Source organism: Notamacropus eugenii, chromosome 5 (genome assembly GCF_028372415.1).
Source record: "Notamacropus eugenii isolate mMacEug1 chromosome 5, mMacEug1.pri_v2, whole genome shotgun sequence".
In the NCBI taxonomy this organism is placed as follows: domain Eukaryota; kingdom Metazoa; phylum Chordata; class Mammalia; order Diprotodontia; family Macropodidae; genus Notamacropus; species Notamacropus eugenii.
The window spans coordinates 114062942-114077890 of NC_092876.1; the positions used below are offsets into that span (position 1 = coordinate 114062942).

The following is a 14949-nucleotide window of genomic DNA, read 5'->3' on the forward strand; positions in this document are numbered from 1 at the left end:
TACTGTAAGTGCTAAAGAAGCTCAAAAAAAGGAAAAGATTGGCATGAAGTCGAGTAGTCAGTTGTAACAGAGACAGAATCGGGGCTAGAAGTAACATATATAATACAAACATCACATAAAAATAATATTTGAATTTTCACTGGACCTTGTTTGTGGTAAGGTTATAATTTTAAACACCTTTTCAATACTAAGGCAAAAAAGCCAATCTTGATACTTTTGTATTCCCCTCAAGGTCTAGCCACACCTTAATATGCCAAGTGCTCAATAAATATTTGCTGAATAAAGAGATGTTTCTCTTAGGGTAACATTAAAATCTTAGCACAAGCTCTGATGGGTCCTATAAGTGGGAAAGGCTTTCAGTATTAACCTGGTGATGAACAGATTATATATCTAAGAACTCACCTAAGTTGGAAGACACTGTCTCAGGGTGATGAATTTTTTCAACCACAGTAATTCACAAAAACTTTTCATGGAGTATAAAGTACTAAGGCGTGCAGATAGACGAAAACCTCATACCAACAAAATTATAGATCCTTGAAGTATCAAAATAATATTAAAATCTGAGGTAGGCAAATAATTTAGACAAATATTACCAGTGTAATTATTAGCATAACCTTAAATAATTTAGTATCATCTGCCTGCCAGAATAGAGGATTGCAAACAGATTCAATTTCAACTGCCAAAATCAACCCTATTGTTCCAGTCATTTCAGTTGTATCTAACACGTGGTGATCCAATTTGGCATTTTCTTGACAAAGTGACTGGAATGGTTTGCCATTTCCATCTCCAGCTCATTTCATAGATGAGGAATTCAGGCAAACAGGATTAAGTGACTTGCCTAGGGTCACATAGCTAGTGTCTGAGATCACACATTTGAACTCAGGAATACGAGTCTTCTCCACTCCAGGCCTAGCACTCTATCTACTGCACCATCTTGCTGAGCAAAATCACCTCTATAACCTTAAAATCTTAATCTGTATAAATGTCTTGATTCATTTGATTAACATTATTTACTACAAGAGATAGTGAGGTAAAATGCACATGTCTGGGACAGCAGAAAAACTATTTTCCTATTTCTAAGAGTTCAATCAATGAACATAAAGACCTAACGCATTGCAGACTAAGTTACCAGTCAGTTTATCAATGCAGGGTTTAATTAGGGTATTCTCAAGTATGCCTGCTCTGAATTTGTTCTAACCAGGGCTTCTGAATAAATGCACTAATTTGGGGAAATGCTCTGTAGCAATAACAGAAAGAAGCAGTTTTTGAACAGTCAGATAAAGATGTTAACAAGTCAATTGCCTTTGTGTCTGTCTATAATGTTTGGTTGAGGCTACTGTCCTGGACTGTTTTACTACTTAAAGATCTTTTTTTTTTTTTTAAATCTTAGATTTTTTTTTTAAGTGTAGTTATTTAAAATGTACAAATAAACCACCACAAACTAGGAGGCATTAACAATATAAAAGTAAAGAGTAAAAAAAGATGAGGATTTTATTTTGCCTACCTCAGAGATTAGGATGGCCTTAAAGCAAGTTATTTTTGTGGTACTATAATTGCTAGGTATCCAATTAAAGTGCTAAGATATTGGGCTGCTGAAAGTGATAAGGTGCTAATTCTCTGTACCTCCATACAATATGACTGGCTAAAAACTTCAAAATTCAAACTTACTAAATACTCTCAAATCATTAACATTACAAAACTACCACAAGATCAAGTGTAAAACAAAGAAATGCAAAGTGTACACTCTGTTTCAGAAGACCATACAGCTGACATGGTTCAGGGGTCAGGGAGTACAGAGGCTCCACTGGGATCAGGTTAAGATTAAAGTCTGCAGACGAGACCCTATGGGAGGATTAGACAGAGTTCAACAGGATCTCTTTTATCTGAGAGTTACACTGTTTCAGATCAACAAGTATCACAATGAACAATAATTGTTTCTCCATTCCTTGTTTTCATCTCAAGATGAGTATATTAATCAGGGCCTGAACTCTCGTTCTCAGTTTCCCCTATCTAGCCTCTAGTTTATCATTACGTTAAAATATTTGTATGAGGTACCTCTAGCTAAGTGCTAGCTGGTAACCTACATCTCTGTGGGGGAAAAAAGCAAACATTTTGTTACATAACATATAACAGTCTAACATACCTCCCTAAGGGATACTAATCAAGTACTGACTTCTCTCAACACATTTCACAATCTCAGAGTGTTAAACATGATATGTGTACCTCATATATGTATTTATTTGACTATAATTCATTTAATGAGAAACTATAAAAGATATATTGTATGTGATGCTTTATAATAATCAGTTTTCTCCATTTTAGATATTTCATAAATGGTTGTTGAACAAACAGTATTTTCTAAAGTATTATACTTAAACTTTAATTTATAAAAAAAAATACCCTCAATTATTGTGTGTTCACTCTGACAAGCAACATATGTTGTAGCCAGAGAGCTGGCCTCCAGAGTTCAGAAGACCCCCAAGTACAAGTCCTACTTGGTACCATGTCCTGGCTATGTGACCATGGGCATGTCACTGAATTTCTCAGTGTTCTTATACACAGAAATGGCAGAAAAGGTGGAGACCTGAATTCCTAGAGGGAATATTATCCTTATCAGGGAGTTCCTTTTATCAATTAAAAATTATCAGTAAACAAGCACTTATTGCAGGTCCATGATACTTATCTCTCTCTTTCAAAATAGTTTTTGACATCATTAAAATAATTCAAGTTCTATACAACTTTGTAAACAGATCACAAGACACATGATCTAAATTATTTTGCCAAGAGAAATGGAAAAATCAATTTACCTTTTAAATATTTGCTTTTTCATTTGTAAAATGAGGATAATATTTCTTGTTATATATTTCTGAGGGTTAGATTAGTATCCACACCAAGTTTTTTTTAATTGAGAACCTTATTATATGGCAGAGAGGTTTTTTAGTACAGAGTAAAATAGAGTGCTGGGCCTGGAGTCAGGGAGACTCATCTTCCTGAGGTTCAAATCTGGCCTTAGACACTTAGAGCAAGTGACAACTCTATTTGCCTCTAGTTTCCTCATCTGTAAAATGAGCAGGAAATGGAAATGGCAAACCACTCCAGTGTCTTTGCCAAGAAAACCCCTAAATGGGGTCCCAAAGAGTCAGACATGACTGAAATAACTAAATGACAAAAACATCTCACTATATAAAAGAGCTATGTTCTTGAAAAGCAAATTTTAAATAACATGTTTATAAAGTGGATGCATATTCTTTTAAATGTATATATGTTTTTCAGGGTGGTTTGAAATAAATTCTATAAATCAAAGAGTTTTGCTTTTTTTAATTTTTTAAAAATAAAAGCAGTCACTTCAGTCTACTTAGCAGATCTGGATTTTTGCATTTCAGATTTCCTTATATAGAAATATACTAGACCTTGACTACTTTTTCACATGTTGTAATCTTAATACTTTCTTTAATATGATAGGTGAAAATTTAATTACCAAAATAATGTTTTAAAGCAACATTTATTAAGTGACTACCACATACGAGTAAGGCACTGGGGATACAAAGAAATGAAATAGTGCTTATACTCCAATGAGAATGTTTAAAGTAAGAAAAATATGGTTCCTAAGTTCCAAATAATAAAGATTAAGAAAATATAAGATGCATAGTCAATATTATGAAATATGATCAACACTCAGAAATGGATACATGAGTAGTTTCGAAAAAGCAGTAAAATCAGAGCTAGAAACTGAGTTTCTGGGTCTGAAATACTAGAAACAAATCCTTTGTTTCTACTGACATTTTAAACACCCCAATATATACAGGCCCTTCTTACTATCTAAAACTTAACCTATAATTACTTTTCTCACTCAAAAATGTGACTATATGTGATGATGCTTTTTTTCCCAATAACTATTTTTTCCAACTATATTATCCATCTACTTGAATTCAAGAATTAGTCTCAATGAAGAAAATGAAAAACTTTACAGCACAAATTTCTGACTTCTGAATAAATGATTAAATTACAGTTACAATTATGAGAGGAAATACAATAATACAGAAAATACTTTGTGATTTTTCTCAATGCATTCCTTTGATCCCATTTATAAATAAATATTACCCACAATAATTCTGTGATAAGAAACAAAATAGATGTCCATCAACTAGGAAATGGCTAAACAAATTGTGCTATATTAATAAATGGCACATTACTGTGCTGCAAAAAATCATGTGTGATGAATACAAAGAAGTAAGGAAAGATCTCAATGAACAAAAGTGGAACCAAGAAAACAATATACAAAATAACTATGACAATGTCAATGGAAAGTACAACTAATTACAAACCAAAAAAATCAAAAGTAAATGTAACAAAATTATAAAGATCCAGCAGAACTCAAAAGAAAAGCTATGAGAATTACCTGTTTCCTTGTGGAGGTAGGAGGTTCACAAGTGTTGCACATTTCATATGTTTTTGGACTTTTTCAATATATTGATCAGCTGTGCTGAGGGGTTTTCCTCTCTAAAAATATACTAATTTGTTATAAAGGATGGCTCTTAGGGAGGGGGAAAGGAAGAGTTACTTGGGACAACAATGATTCAGTCAGTAAACACTTCGGTGCCTACTAAGTCCCAGGCACTATGCTAAAAGTGAAAAGAAAAAAAAAAAAGAAAAAGACTGTCATTAAAATACAGCTTTTAGAAAGTTAGAAACAACTCCAGGATAGGATTTTTTTAAAAATTCTCCAACATGACAGCATTGTCACAGCCACTATGCTCAAGTTATGAATAAAATTCAGGGGGAAGGGGAAATATATTAAATAGAAAATATCTTCAGTTCCCAAGGAAATTAACACAGAAACAAGAGAAAAGAAATCAGAAATGTCAAAGCAATCTGTGGAAGTAGTTATGACACTTATTTATGACATCTTTGTCACATGAATGTTAATGAATTGGGTAGGATATGGGTGGTAGGTAATGATATCAAATATCTGGCATCACACATTTGTCCTACAATAGGCCTGGAAGATCAGCTCCAAAACGTGGGAAATAATGTGCCTAAAATGAAACTGACTTTTCAGATTCATATTATTTTTGTCACAGACTAAAGGCCCAGTAATTTACAAAACTTGCTGAGGCTTTCCCCATACAACATGGATGTCATATATTTTATGTCTAATTAAGCACACAGCACAGAATCTCTGTGTTACCATGTCAAAGGTCAAGCTGAAAAAAGAAAAAAAGATCGTCACAACAGTTAAAATGAATGTGAAATTATGAGGTGAGAGCTTCCTCTAATTCAAAGCAAAAGGGAACAAAAAGTTCAAGTGTCCAAGTGAACAAAGTAAGACATCCTTCTTGGTCTTCATGTACAGAAAGAGTAGCGTACTTGAATATTTTCCAGTTTTAATTAGTCCATGTGGTAAATGCTGAGAACTTTTCCTCATACTTTCAGAACAGACTGTTTCATTAAGCCAGAGAAAGGAACAAAACGACAGAGCACTTGGGTGGCAGGAGGCATCTTAAGCAGAGGCCAAGGCATATTGAAAACCCTAACCTCTGTTCTGAGTCACACTACTCCCAGCTTTCTCATTGATCTCTCATTTTTCATTTTACTCTTTCCCATTTTGGGTTTCCAAAATGTGATGGCTTCTTAGACCTTTTATATTTCTCTTCATCTCTCTCAAAACAAGAATTACTTTCTCTACGTTACCGTACTCCTACTCGACCTCTCCAAACAACATTGTTCCTCCTTATCCTCATTTCTCTAGCCACCATGCCACAAAAATCCTTCAATTTCCTTTTATTCCACTGAGGTATGGTATACAGAGCATTATGATACTAACATTATTAAAAATAATAGCAATTTGTCGCTGTCCTAGGATTTAAATTAGCAGTGTGTTCAATAAAAGTTTAAATTAAGAGTTGGGCTTTTAGTATATCTATAGAAATTACTTAATACTCTTAAATACTGAACTACTCACTCCTCCATTCGCCAAAGTTTTAGAAATAAATAACCCTTCAGGGATGCCTAAAACAAGAAGGTAACATTCTCTATGTGTAAATGACCTGCCTGGCTTACAAAATCTATCCAGTAATGCCAAGTACACTGAAACACCACAAATTTCTCTAAAGTGTACAGATTTGGTTGTACAACAAAAATTGACAATGTATATATGAAGAGAGGTTAGGTTAGCAGTGTGGAAATACTTGCTTTCCTGGCCCAAAGCTCTTCCTATTAGGATCAAAACAAACTGATGTTATCTTAAGAAACCTTCCAAATTTTGAAAAATAAAGCCTAAACATTCTGTGGTTAGCCAGATATTGCCCAGATATTGTTTGTTTCCTTTTAGGGATAAAATCATGGCACATTTATTTTTGTATTCAAATCAAAAGCAGGCATTATAAAGAAAATAAAAGTAGTTCAGTAGCCATTTCAAGAAAGAAAGACATGTAGTATGGTCCCTGAACATTTCTTTGGTAAAAACAAGATAGGGAATTCTAAAACTGATTTTTTAAAATCCTATTTAAACTACTCACCTGTTTTGCCCATATTTTCTATGAAAACACTACTTGCCCAATAGAAGGCATATTTCTACATTATAATAGCAATATGCTGATGTAGAAAATTAGGTTATCTGTTTAGGTAACATCAGCAAGAACAATGAACTGGAAGTACTAAAGCATGTGTGGAAAAAACAGCCTGGATGCTAAACTGTAAAGATAACTATCAGAACTTAGAGCATTTCTTAGAAAGGCATCTCAGGAAGTCATTTAATACCATCTCCTATTTTCTAGGAAGTCAAATCTATGCCACCCTATTGTCAACTGTCAATTACATTTTTAAAGATCTCCAAGTAAAGCAATTCTTCAATTCCCTTGAAATTCAAATCAACACAAAGAACGCTTATTTAAGTCCATACTATTTACCAAGCACTGTGTTAGAAAGTTTTAATATAATGTAAAAAAAATACCTGAAAAATCAACAGACCTCAGAGAAATTAGTCTGCTTTGAGAGAGGTGAGGGCTAGAGATAACACATACATACAAGTAACATATACTACAGCCGAATGTGATTAAAGAACATGAGAAATCCAGACAAAAAGCTCTTGGAAAACATATGGGAAAGGAGTACTGTAAACACAGTGGGAAAGTAGAAAGACAAGTAGGATCAAGAATAGATTAATATGGACATAGTACATGAACAGAGTCTTAAAAGAAGAAGAGAAGACAAGGGGAAAAAGTTTTCTGCAAAATCAGATTTGTGTAAAAGCAGGCACATCCACTATAAGGAACCAACTCAAAGAACAATTTGGCTGATATGTGGAAAACATGAAGAGGGGAAAATGCCAAATAAGACTAGAAAGGTAAATCAGAGCTAGACTGTAGAGGGCCTTAAATGCCAAGAATTTTCTCTTTATCCTAAAGGCAACAGGGGGCCACCAAAGGGTTTTGAGCAGTAGAGTAATATGGTCAGATCTGTGTATCAGGAAGATTATTTTGTCAGCTGGATGGGAAAGGGAAAAAGCCTAGAGAAGGTTAATTCAGGTTAATGTGCTAAATCCCAAGAACCAAAATAGTACAGGATGAATTTAAAAATTGAGTTCTAATGGCTGTGTGAAAAGGAAGACTAGAATGAAAGGAGCTCTGGCAGTTGGAAAGGCAACATTAAGTAAGTCTTATATATAAAGACTAATCCTAAGGATCTTCTGAGGAGAGAGTGAGTACCAAAACAACAAGAAGCAACTAAAAGAAACAACAAGAAAACAAAAAATTCTAAAAGCTAGGACAAATCCAAAGATCCAAATTCTCTATGAGTATTCAAATATACCCCATCACTGATCATCCAATTATAAATTGCTTTATAGAAAGATTTAATTTGATTCAGCCATTATTAATATATCACATCCTAATGTGGGAATAAAGAAGAGGTGCAGAGCAGGATGGTTAAGCATTTATTGGTACTTAATGAAAGGAGAAAAAAAGTAAAGTATAAATTATCACAGTAATTGCTTTTTATTTCTTTCGTTCATTAAGCCAACGAACCAATCAATAATAATCCATTCAGCAACCTATAATCTGAAATAATAGTAATACCTACATTTATACAGCACCTTAAGGTTTGCACAGGTTATCTCATTTGATTCTCACAAGAACCTGTAAGATAAATGTTATTTTGTACTAATTTTACAGAGGAGGAAACTGAGGCTGAGAATTATTAACTGACTTGCCCAGGGTCATACATCTAACAAACATCTGAGGTGATATTCAAACTCAAGTATTTCTGCCTCTAAGTCTAATGTTCTAATCTCCTCTATACGACCTAACTGTTGGGAAGGATAAGGAAATGAATAAAACAATCTTAGTTCTCAAAGAGCTTACAGTGGGATAAAAGAAGATGTACACAAATACTTCTAATGAAAGATCAACTGAAACTGTGCATATATTGAAGGTAAAGTTTAGTTCTGCCTTATACTTAAAAGAGACAACCAAAACAATGGTACAAATGTAAAAATGGGCATCTTGAATTTTTATTCTTTTCAACTATAACACTGTTAAATCAATTTCTTTAATACTTAAACCTAAGTTAAATTAGTAAATTTGCAAACTGCCATCCTGAAGATATTGCAGCTTCTCTCATCCATGAAGAAGGGCTTTGCATTTGCCACCTGCTCTATGATGCCTTGCCTTTAACACTCTCATTGGAAGTGATCCTGTCTTCTTTTGTACTACTATATTACTTAGTCTGTACATCTCACATTGAATGTAGCACTTACTGTCTTGAGTTATTGATATTTGTGGTAACGTGGTATGGTAGAAAAGAACAATAAACTTAGAGCCAAGTAGCTAAGTGAGAATGATGTCTTGCTCCTCAGTTTCTTCCATTGTTAAATATGTGTACCAACCTCAACTAATATATAAAACTAAAATGCTTTAGAAGTCCAAAAGTAAAAAATCTGTGGTGATTTGTGTTTTAGTCCAGAATTATGTTGTTCGCCCTGGACAGACACTCTGTTATAGCATTAAACTCCATAAAGTTAATTCTTAATTCACAATCTGTAGTGCTTTAAAAAAAAATCTAAACAAGGAATAATCATAATTTTAACTTCAAACCATACAAGGCAGTATTCCTTCAAAAAAAACAAACTCCAAATAATCAGTTTTTAAATTCTATTTAAAAGATCCCTAATCTATTTTCTAAGCCATTCAAAAGTTAAGTTATTTCAAAAGGTAAAGGAGTAGGAGTACAGAGAGCTGGTTTCAAGGGTATGAAGAGAAATCCTAGCCACAATACTAGACACCTTTATGAACTGGGAAATATCAATTAATCTTTTTCTGAGCCTCAATTTTCTTATCTTTAAAATTATAAAGGACCCTTTCAACTCCAAAGTACTCTGATTTATTATCATTCAAAAACTGAATCTGAGAAAAAAAACCTCTCCCTCTGCAAGACGGGATATGAACAAAGTTGCCAAATCTGAACAATGATAGGCCAGCAGTCTGTCATACTTGGAAGGATTTGTTACTAGATGAAGCTTTTAATCACTAGGACAACTACATCAATAGAAAATATTTAATGTAGTCCATTTTACAAAATAAATCTAAGGCCTTCTTTGGCATGTTTTTATTCTCAATGTGATGGCATATTCCTTATATATAAAAAAGGATGATCTTGATTAAATGATCTATTGGCATGGTATGATGTCATACAAATACTAGACTGGAGAGGGCACTGTTAGTTTCTGTTTACCAAAATATGGAGTTATGCTAACAGTATTATTGTTCATATGTCTCCTGATCAAAATTATTTATAAATCTTGCCTATTTTTATCTTCAACTCTAATAGTTCACAACATAATACATAAGCCTACTTGATTACAAATGAATATCCACTTCAATGGCATTCAGTATATATTTGTTCATTTCACCTGATGCAAGAAGGCAGGGATTGTTGAAACTGTGCTAGGCACTAGTATTCTTGGTCTTTACATTAATATAACATCACTACTGTTTTATTTTTTGAAAAGTTTAATATTCGTTATGATCATGTGGGGCAAGGAAAAGCAAGACTGGAATATATGTATTATTTTCTGTTTTAATAATATTTCTTTGAGCAAGTATTTATTGTGTCTACAAGGTACCAGATACTACCACAAAGGAAGGGAGGACGGAAGGAATGATGGAAGGAAGGAAGGAAGGAAGGAAGGAAGGAAGGAAGGAAGGAAGGAAGGAAGGAAGGAAGGAAGGAAGGAAGGAAGGAAGGAAAGAAGGAAGGAACGAAGGAAGGAACGAAGGAAGGAACGAAGGAAGGAACGAAGGAAGGAAAACATGATACATAAAAATAAATAGCTATGTACATATTAAATATTCTTTACTTCAAGGAATCAAGGAGGTTGCAAAGTAAAAAACAATTAGAATGAAAAGAGAAGCTGCCAAGTGAGGGGCAAGTATTTATATGAAATATTTCTGAGAAAAAAATGTTGTCCAAGATATGGAAGATATAAAGAAATATGGTATATTATGAGACTTAGAACATGAAGAATTTTCAAAAGAAATGTACTAGTGAATACTATACCTCAACAACCACATAAAAATTATCTAAATCACAAATAATTTAAATTACAATAATTAGGAAATCTCCTCAGTCATCAAAATGGCAAAGATGATAAAAGAAAAGCAAATTTTCAATGCTGACAAGCTGTAAAATGAGAGGCACTTGTACATAACTGTTGGTAGAACAATAAAATAATTCAAACTATCCGGAAAATAATGTGAATTAGGCACCAAAAAAGTTAACTACTATGCTCGTTTTCTCTAAACTCCACTATTGGGGGGGTTGTGTGTGTGTGTGTGTGCGTGTGTGTGTGTGCGTGTGTGCATATTATGTTTTCATTTGTTATATGATTTCTTCCATTTATTTTAGTTCGTCTACACAGCATGACTATAGTGAAAACGTATTCAATAGGAAAGTATGTGTAGATCCTATATAGAATTGTATGCTGTCTTGGGGAGGGAGGGTGTAGTGGGGGGTAGATAGCGGGGAAAATATCTAAGTTTTATGGTAATGATTGTAGAACATTAAAAATAAAAAAACAGAAAAAAAAAACTCCACTATTGGGTATATACTTCAGAGGTCAAATGCAGAAAAATATATTCCAAAATATTTATCAGCACTTTCAATAAAAGTAAAAAACTAGAAAAAAAAAAGTAGGTTGAAAAACAGTTCAGTATTCTCATGATTTCTCCCATTCATTTTAATTCCTCCATGCAACATGACTAATGTGAAAATGTTTTTAGTAAGAAAGTATGTATAGAACCCATATAGGATTGCATGCCATCTTCGGGAGGGAGGGTGAAGGGAAGGGGAAAAAATCTAAGACTTATAGAAGTAATTGTAGAAAAGTGAAAACAAATAAATTAATAATCTTAAAAAAAAAGAAAAATGGCTTAATAAATTGCATTATATTACTGTAATAGAAAATTACCATATACCACCAGAAATGTCAAACATGAACAAATTCAAAAGAATATGGAAACTGATGCAAAGTTTTTGTTTTAAATGGAGAGAAAAATATAACTATAATAAAATAAATGCAAAAATACAAAATATAAAGGACATTGGAGTTCAGATTCAATGCAGTAACCAACTTGAATCCAGAAGAACAAAGATGATGCATACATCCCTGTTCTCTGTAGACTGATGCTTTACTATGGAAGCAAAATGCTGCAAGTAGTATAAGAAAATCACTTTCTCTGTTGGTTTTGCTTATCTGAGTCTTTCTGTTATAAAGTATATGAATGTTGTAGTGACAGGAAGAGATGTTTGAAAGAACTAAAAATAGAAGGCATAAATAAAATATTAAAAAAAGAAAATTATGAAAAGAAAGGCAATCTATCCTTTTGCTTTCTATCAAACTACCCAAGCTCACAGAAAGTAGAAAAAAAATTTCAAGAAAAACTTCAAAGGCTTTAAAAATCTATCTTTTAGGCTTTATTCTGATATAACTTCTCAGGGCTGACAGTGTCTCTACTTTGTAAAAAGTTTCACCCCATGAAAAACATGTTCTCCCTCTTCTCAAACAGATGGTTCCTATCCTCCTAGGACTCCAACCCTTCATGAAACTTCCTCAACTTCTCTTCACTGTCACCCTCTTGCAGGAACCTTTCTCCCATCCCTTTCTAGCAGCCTTTTATGTGTTTTCCATCACTAGAACATATAACTCCTGAATGGCCAGAGTTATCTTGCTTACTTGTATTTTATATCCCAAAACTTAGTACAGTACCTGGCATATAGTAAGTGGTTGTAATAAATGCTTTATCTACCTATCTTTCTCATTATCATCATCAAAGTAACTATTTACATTACAGTACAAATTGTAAAGTCTATAAAACAGAAGCTATTAATATTATTGTTCATTAAGTCAAAATAAGGCAGTCCCTTGTCTTTTAGGACAGCAGTTTCTTAAAGTAGACCCTTTAGAAATCATTATACAAGATACTTAACATTTTTCCCATAATAATTATTCATCCAAGATTCTGAATCTCCCACAGTACCTTTCTGGATCCATTCAATTCCACTCTGATTACATTCTTGCTCTGCTTTTGCCACTCTGACCTGTATAGTTTATACTATACTATCATGTGTTTTTCACTGTAAATCAACAAGCATTTCTTAAGTGCTTACTATGTGCTAGATAGGCACTATACTAAATAAGCACTAGGGATACAAAGCGAAAAGTGGTCCCTGTCCTCAAGTACTCAGTTCTAAGAGAGGAGATAATATGCAAACAACTGTGTACATACAAAATACATACATAAGGGATAAACTGGAGGAAGTCTCAGGAGGGAAGGCATTTGGGGGAGTGGGAGAAACATGAGAAAAGACATCTTCCACAAGACAATATCTGAGCTACGCCTTGGAGAAGTAAGGGAAGTCAGGAAGAAAAATTGTTTCCTAATTAGACTATAATTTCCTCTTAGGAAAACCATGATTTAATCACTGTATATCACTTCTGACAAAATAAGACACGCTTTAGAAATTCTAATAATACTTATTATTATATATACATACATACATGTGCAATGTGTATGTGCATAGTATGTATATAAATATATAGTATCAATCACTCAATAATCATTTATTAAATGTCTACTATATGCCAAAAACCATACTGTTTTGAAACTAAAAAAGACAAAATGAAATAATCCCTGTGCTCAAAATGCTAACATTTTATGAGACAATATGTACACAAAACAGAACAGACAAAAAAGTCTTCAAATATAAACAAAATAAATCAAAGGTAAACAGAAGAGGTGAACTAGTAGTTAGGGTCATTAGGAAAGGGTACACATGAGAAATTATGTTGAAGTTGAATTTTGAAGGAAAAGCAAGAATTCTAAGAGGCAAAGTAAGAAGGGATCACATTCCAGGCATAGAAGAGAGCCTGGGGAAAGGCCTGGAAAAGAAGATATAGTAGCCTAGGAAAGGAATAGCAAGAAGGCCAGTTGAGCTAGACAGAAGAGTACGTGAAAGGGAGTAAATTCTAATCTAGATGCAAAGACAGATTAAAGGTAGGCTTTGATAGGTTTTAAATGGCAAACTGAGCAGTTTCTGTTTGGCCCTATGAATAATAAGAAGTCAATGGAGTTTACAAAGCAAGGGAGTGGCAAAGTAAGAGCTATACTTCAGGAATATTACTTTGGCAGATATGCGTACAGATATTATGTATACTATACATAAAAAATGGGAATAGTCACTATTGAAAAAGCTATCCTTAGGAGAAGCTGTCTCCACCTCTACCAAGCAGATTAATGTGGTTCTAGGAGGATTCATTTAAGGGTTGAACCAATTCTGGATTTTAATTTGGAACTTTGCAAGAAAAATTACTAAACGGTGTATATTTTTCATTCTATCAATCCCACTACTACACATATATTCTAAAGAAACAAAGATCTAACATATATCAAAACACTCATAGCAAGTGTCAGAAGTAAAAAAAATGGCTAAAAAAAACTAAGGTAAACGAACATAATCAAATATGGTATTATTATGTCTTAAGAAATGGTCAAAGATAATTCAGAGAAATATGAGATTTATAAGAACTGATGCAGAGCAAAATTAGAACTAAGAAAATAATATATAGGCAGACAAAAGTATAAATGAAAAATTACTAAAAGAAAGTCAGGTGGGGTAACTGAAAAATCAATGAATGTCTGGAAGGAAAGATAATGAAATATATATCTTCTTTCTTCTTCCCAACTCAGGAGAAATGGGAGATGGAAGGAGACTACCAGAGAAGAATAATGTATACACCACAAAATATCAGGCACTACGTTTAACTTTTCATTTGTCCCTAAACAAGATCCAATCTGAAATTAAGCTGGTGTAAAGAAAAAAAGCATCAATAAAACTAATTTAAAAGCATACATATAAGAATCATGTACATTTACAAATTTTTTTAAAGTACCTTGGTTTCTGTTCTTTGTCAAAGAAGGTACTTATTATTGCTTTTATATAATCCAAGAAATCATGATGCAACATACTATTGATCAAAGAAAGAAAACAGTATCTGACAAACTGAGAATGTCAAAGTAAAACAATTATTTAAACTCACTTCTCCATTTCTTAAAGTTGTGATGATTCCTCTTGCTACTCCCATTCTAAACAATGTTTCTGTGGCCTGAAATTAGAAATGAGAAGTAACATTTAAAAATATGATCTTATTAAAAATAATAAATTTTTATGTCATCTTAAAATATACATAAATAAAAACCATTTCGCAAAGAACCAGAAGACACTGATACTTATAAGGTTCATTAATTGAAGAATGGCTAAACAAATTGTGACACATAAAATGAATGGGTTATTACTGCACAGTAAGAAAGTACGAATATGGGGAATTCAGAGAAATATGGAAAACTTATAGGAAGTGGTATAGGGAAAACAATACACACAAGAAATATAACAGCA

The 14949-nt window shown here is 33.1% G+C and overlaps 1 protein-coding gene across 2 annotated transcripts in view; it reads right to left on the bottom strand.

Annotated features, from left to right (window-relative positions):
* TMEM135 (transmembrane protein 135) overlaps positions 1-14949 on the bottom strand; it is a 345033-nt gene that overhangs the window by 180979 nt on the left and 149105 nt on the right. For both annotated transcript variants that reach the window (XM_072610608.1, XM_072610609.1), the window contains exon 5: positions 14594-14659. In XM_072610608.1, coding sequence (XP_072466709.1) covers positions 14594-14659 — 66 coding nt within the window. The remainder of the gene's footprint in view (positions 1-14593; positions 14660-14949) is intronic.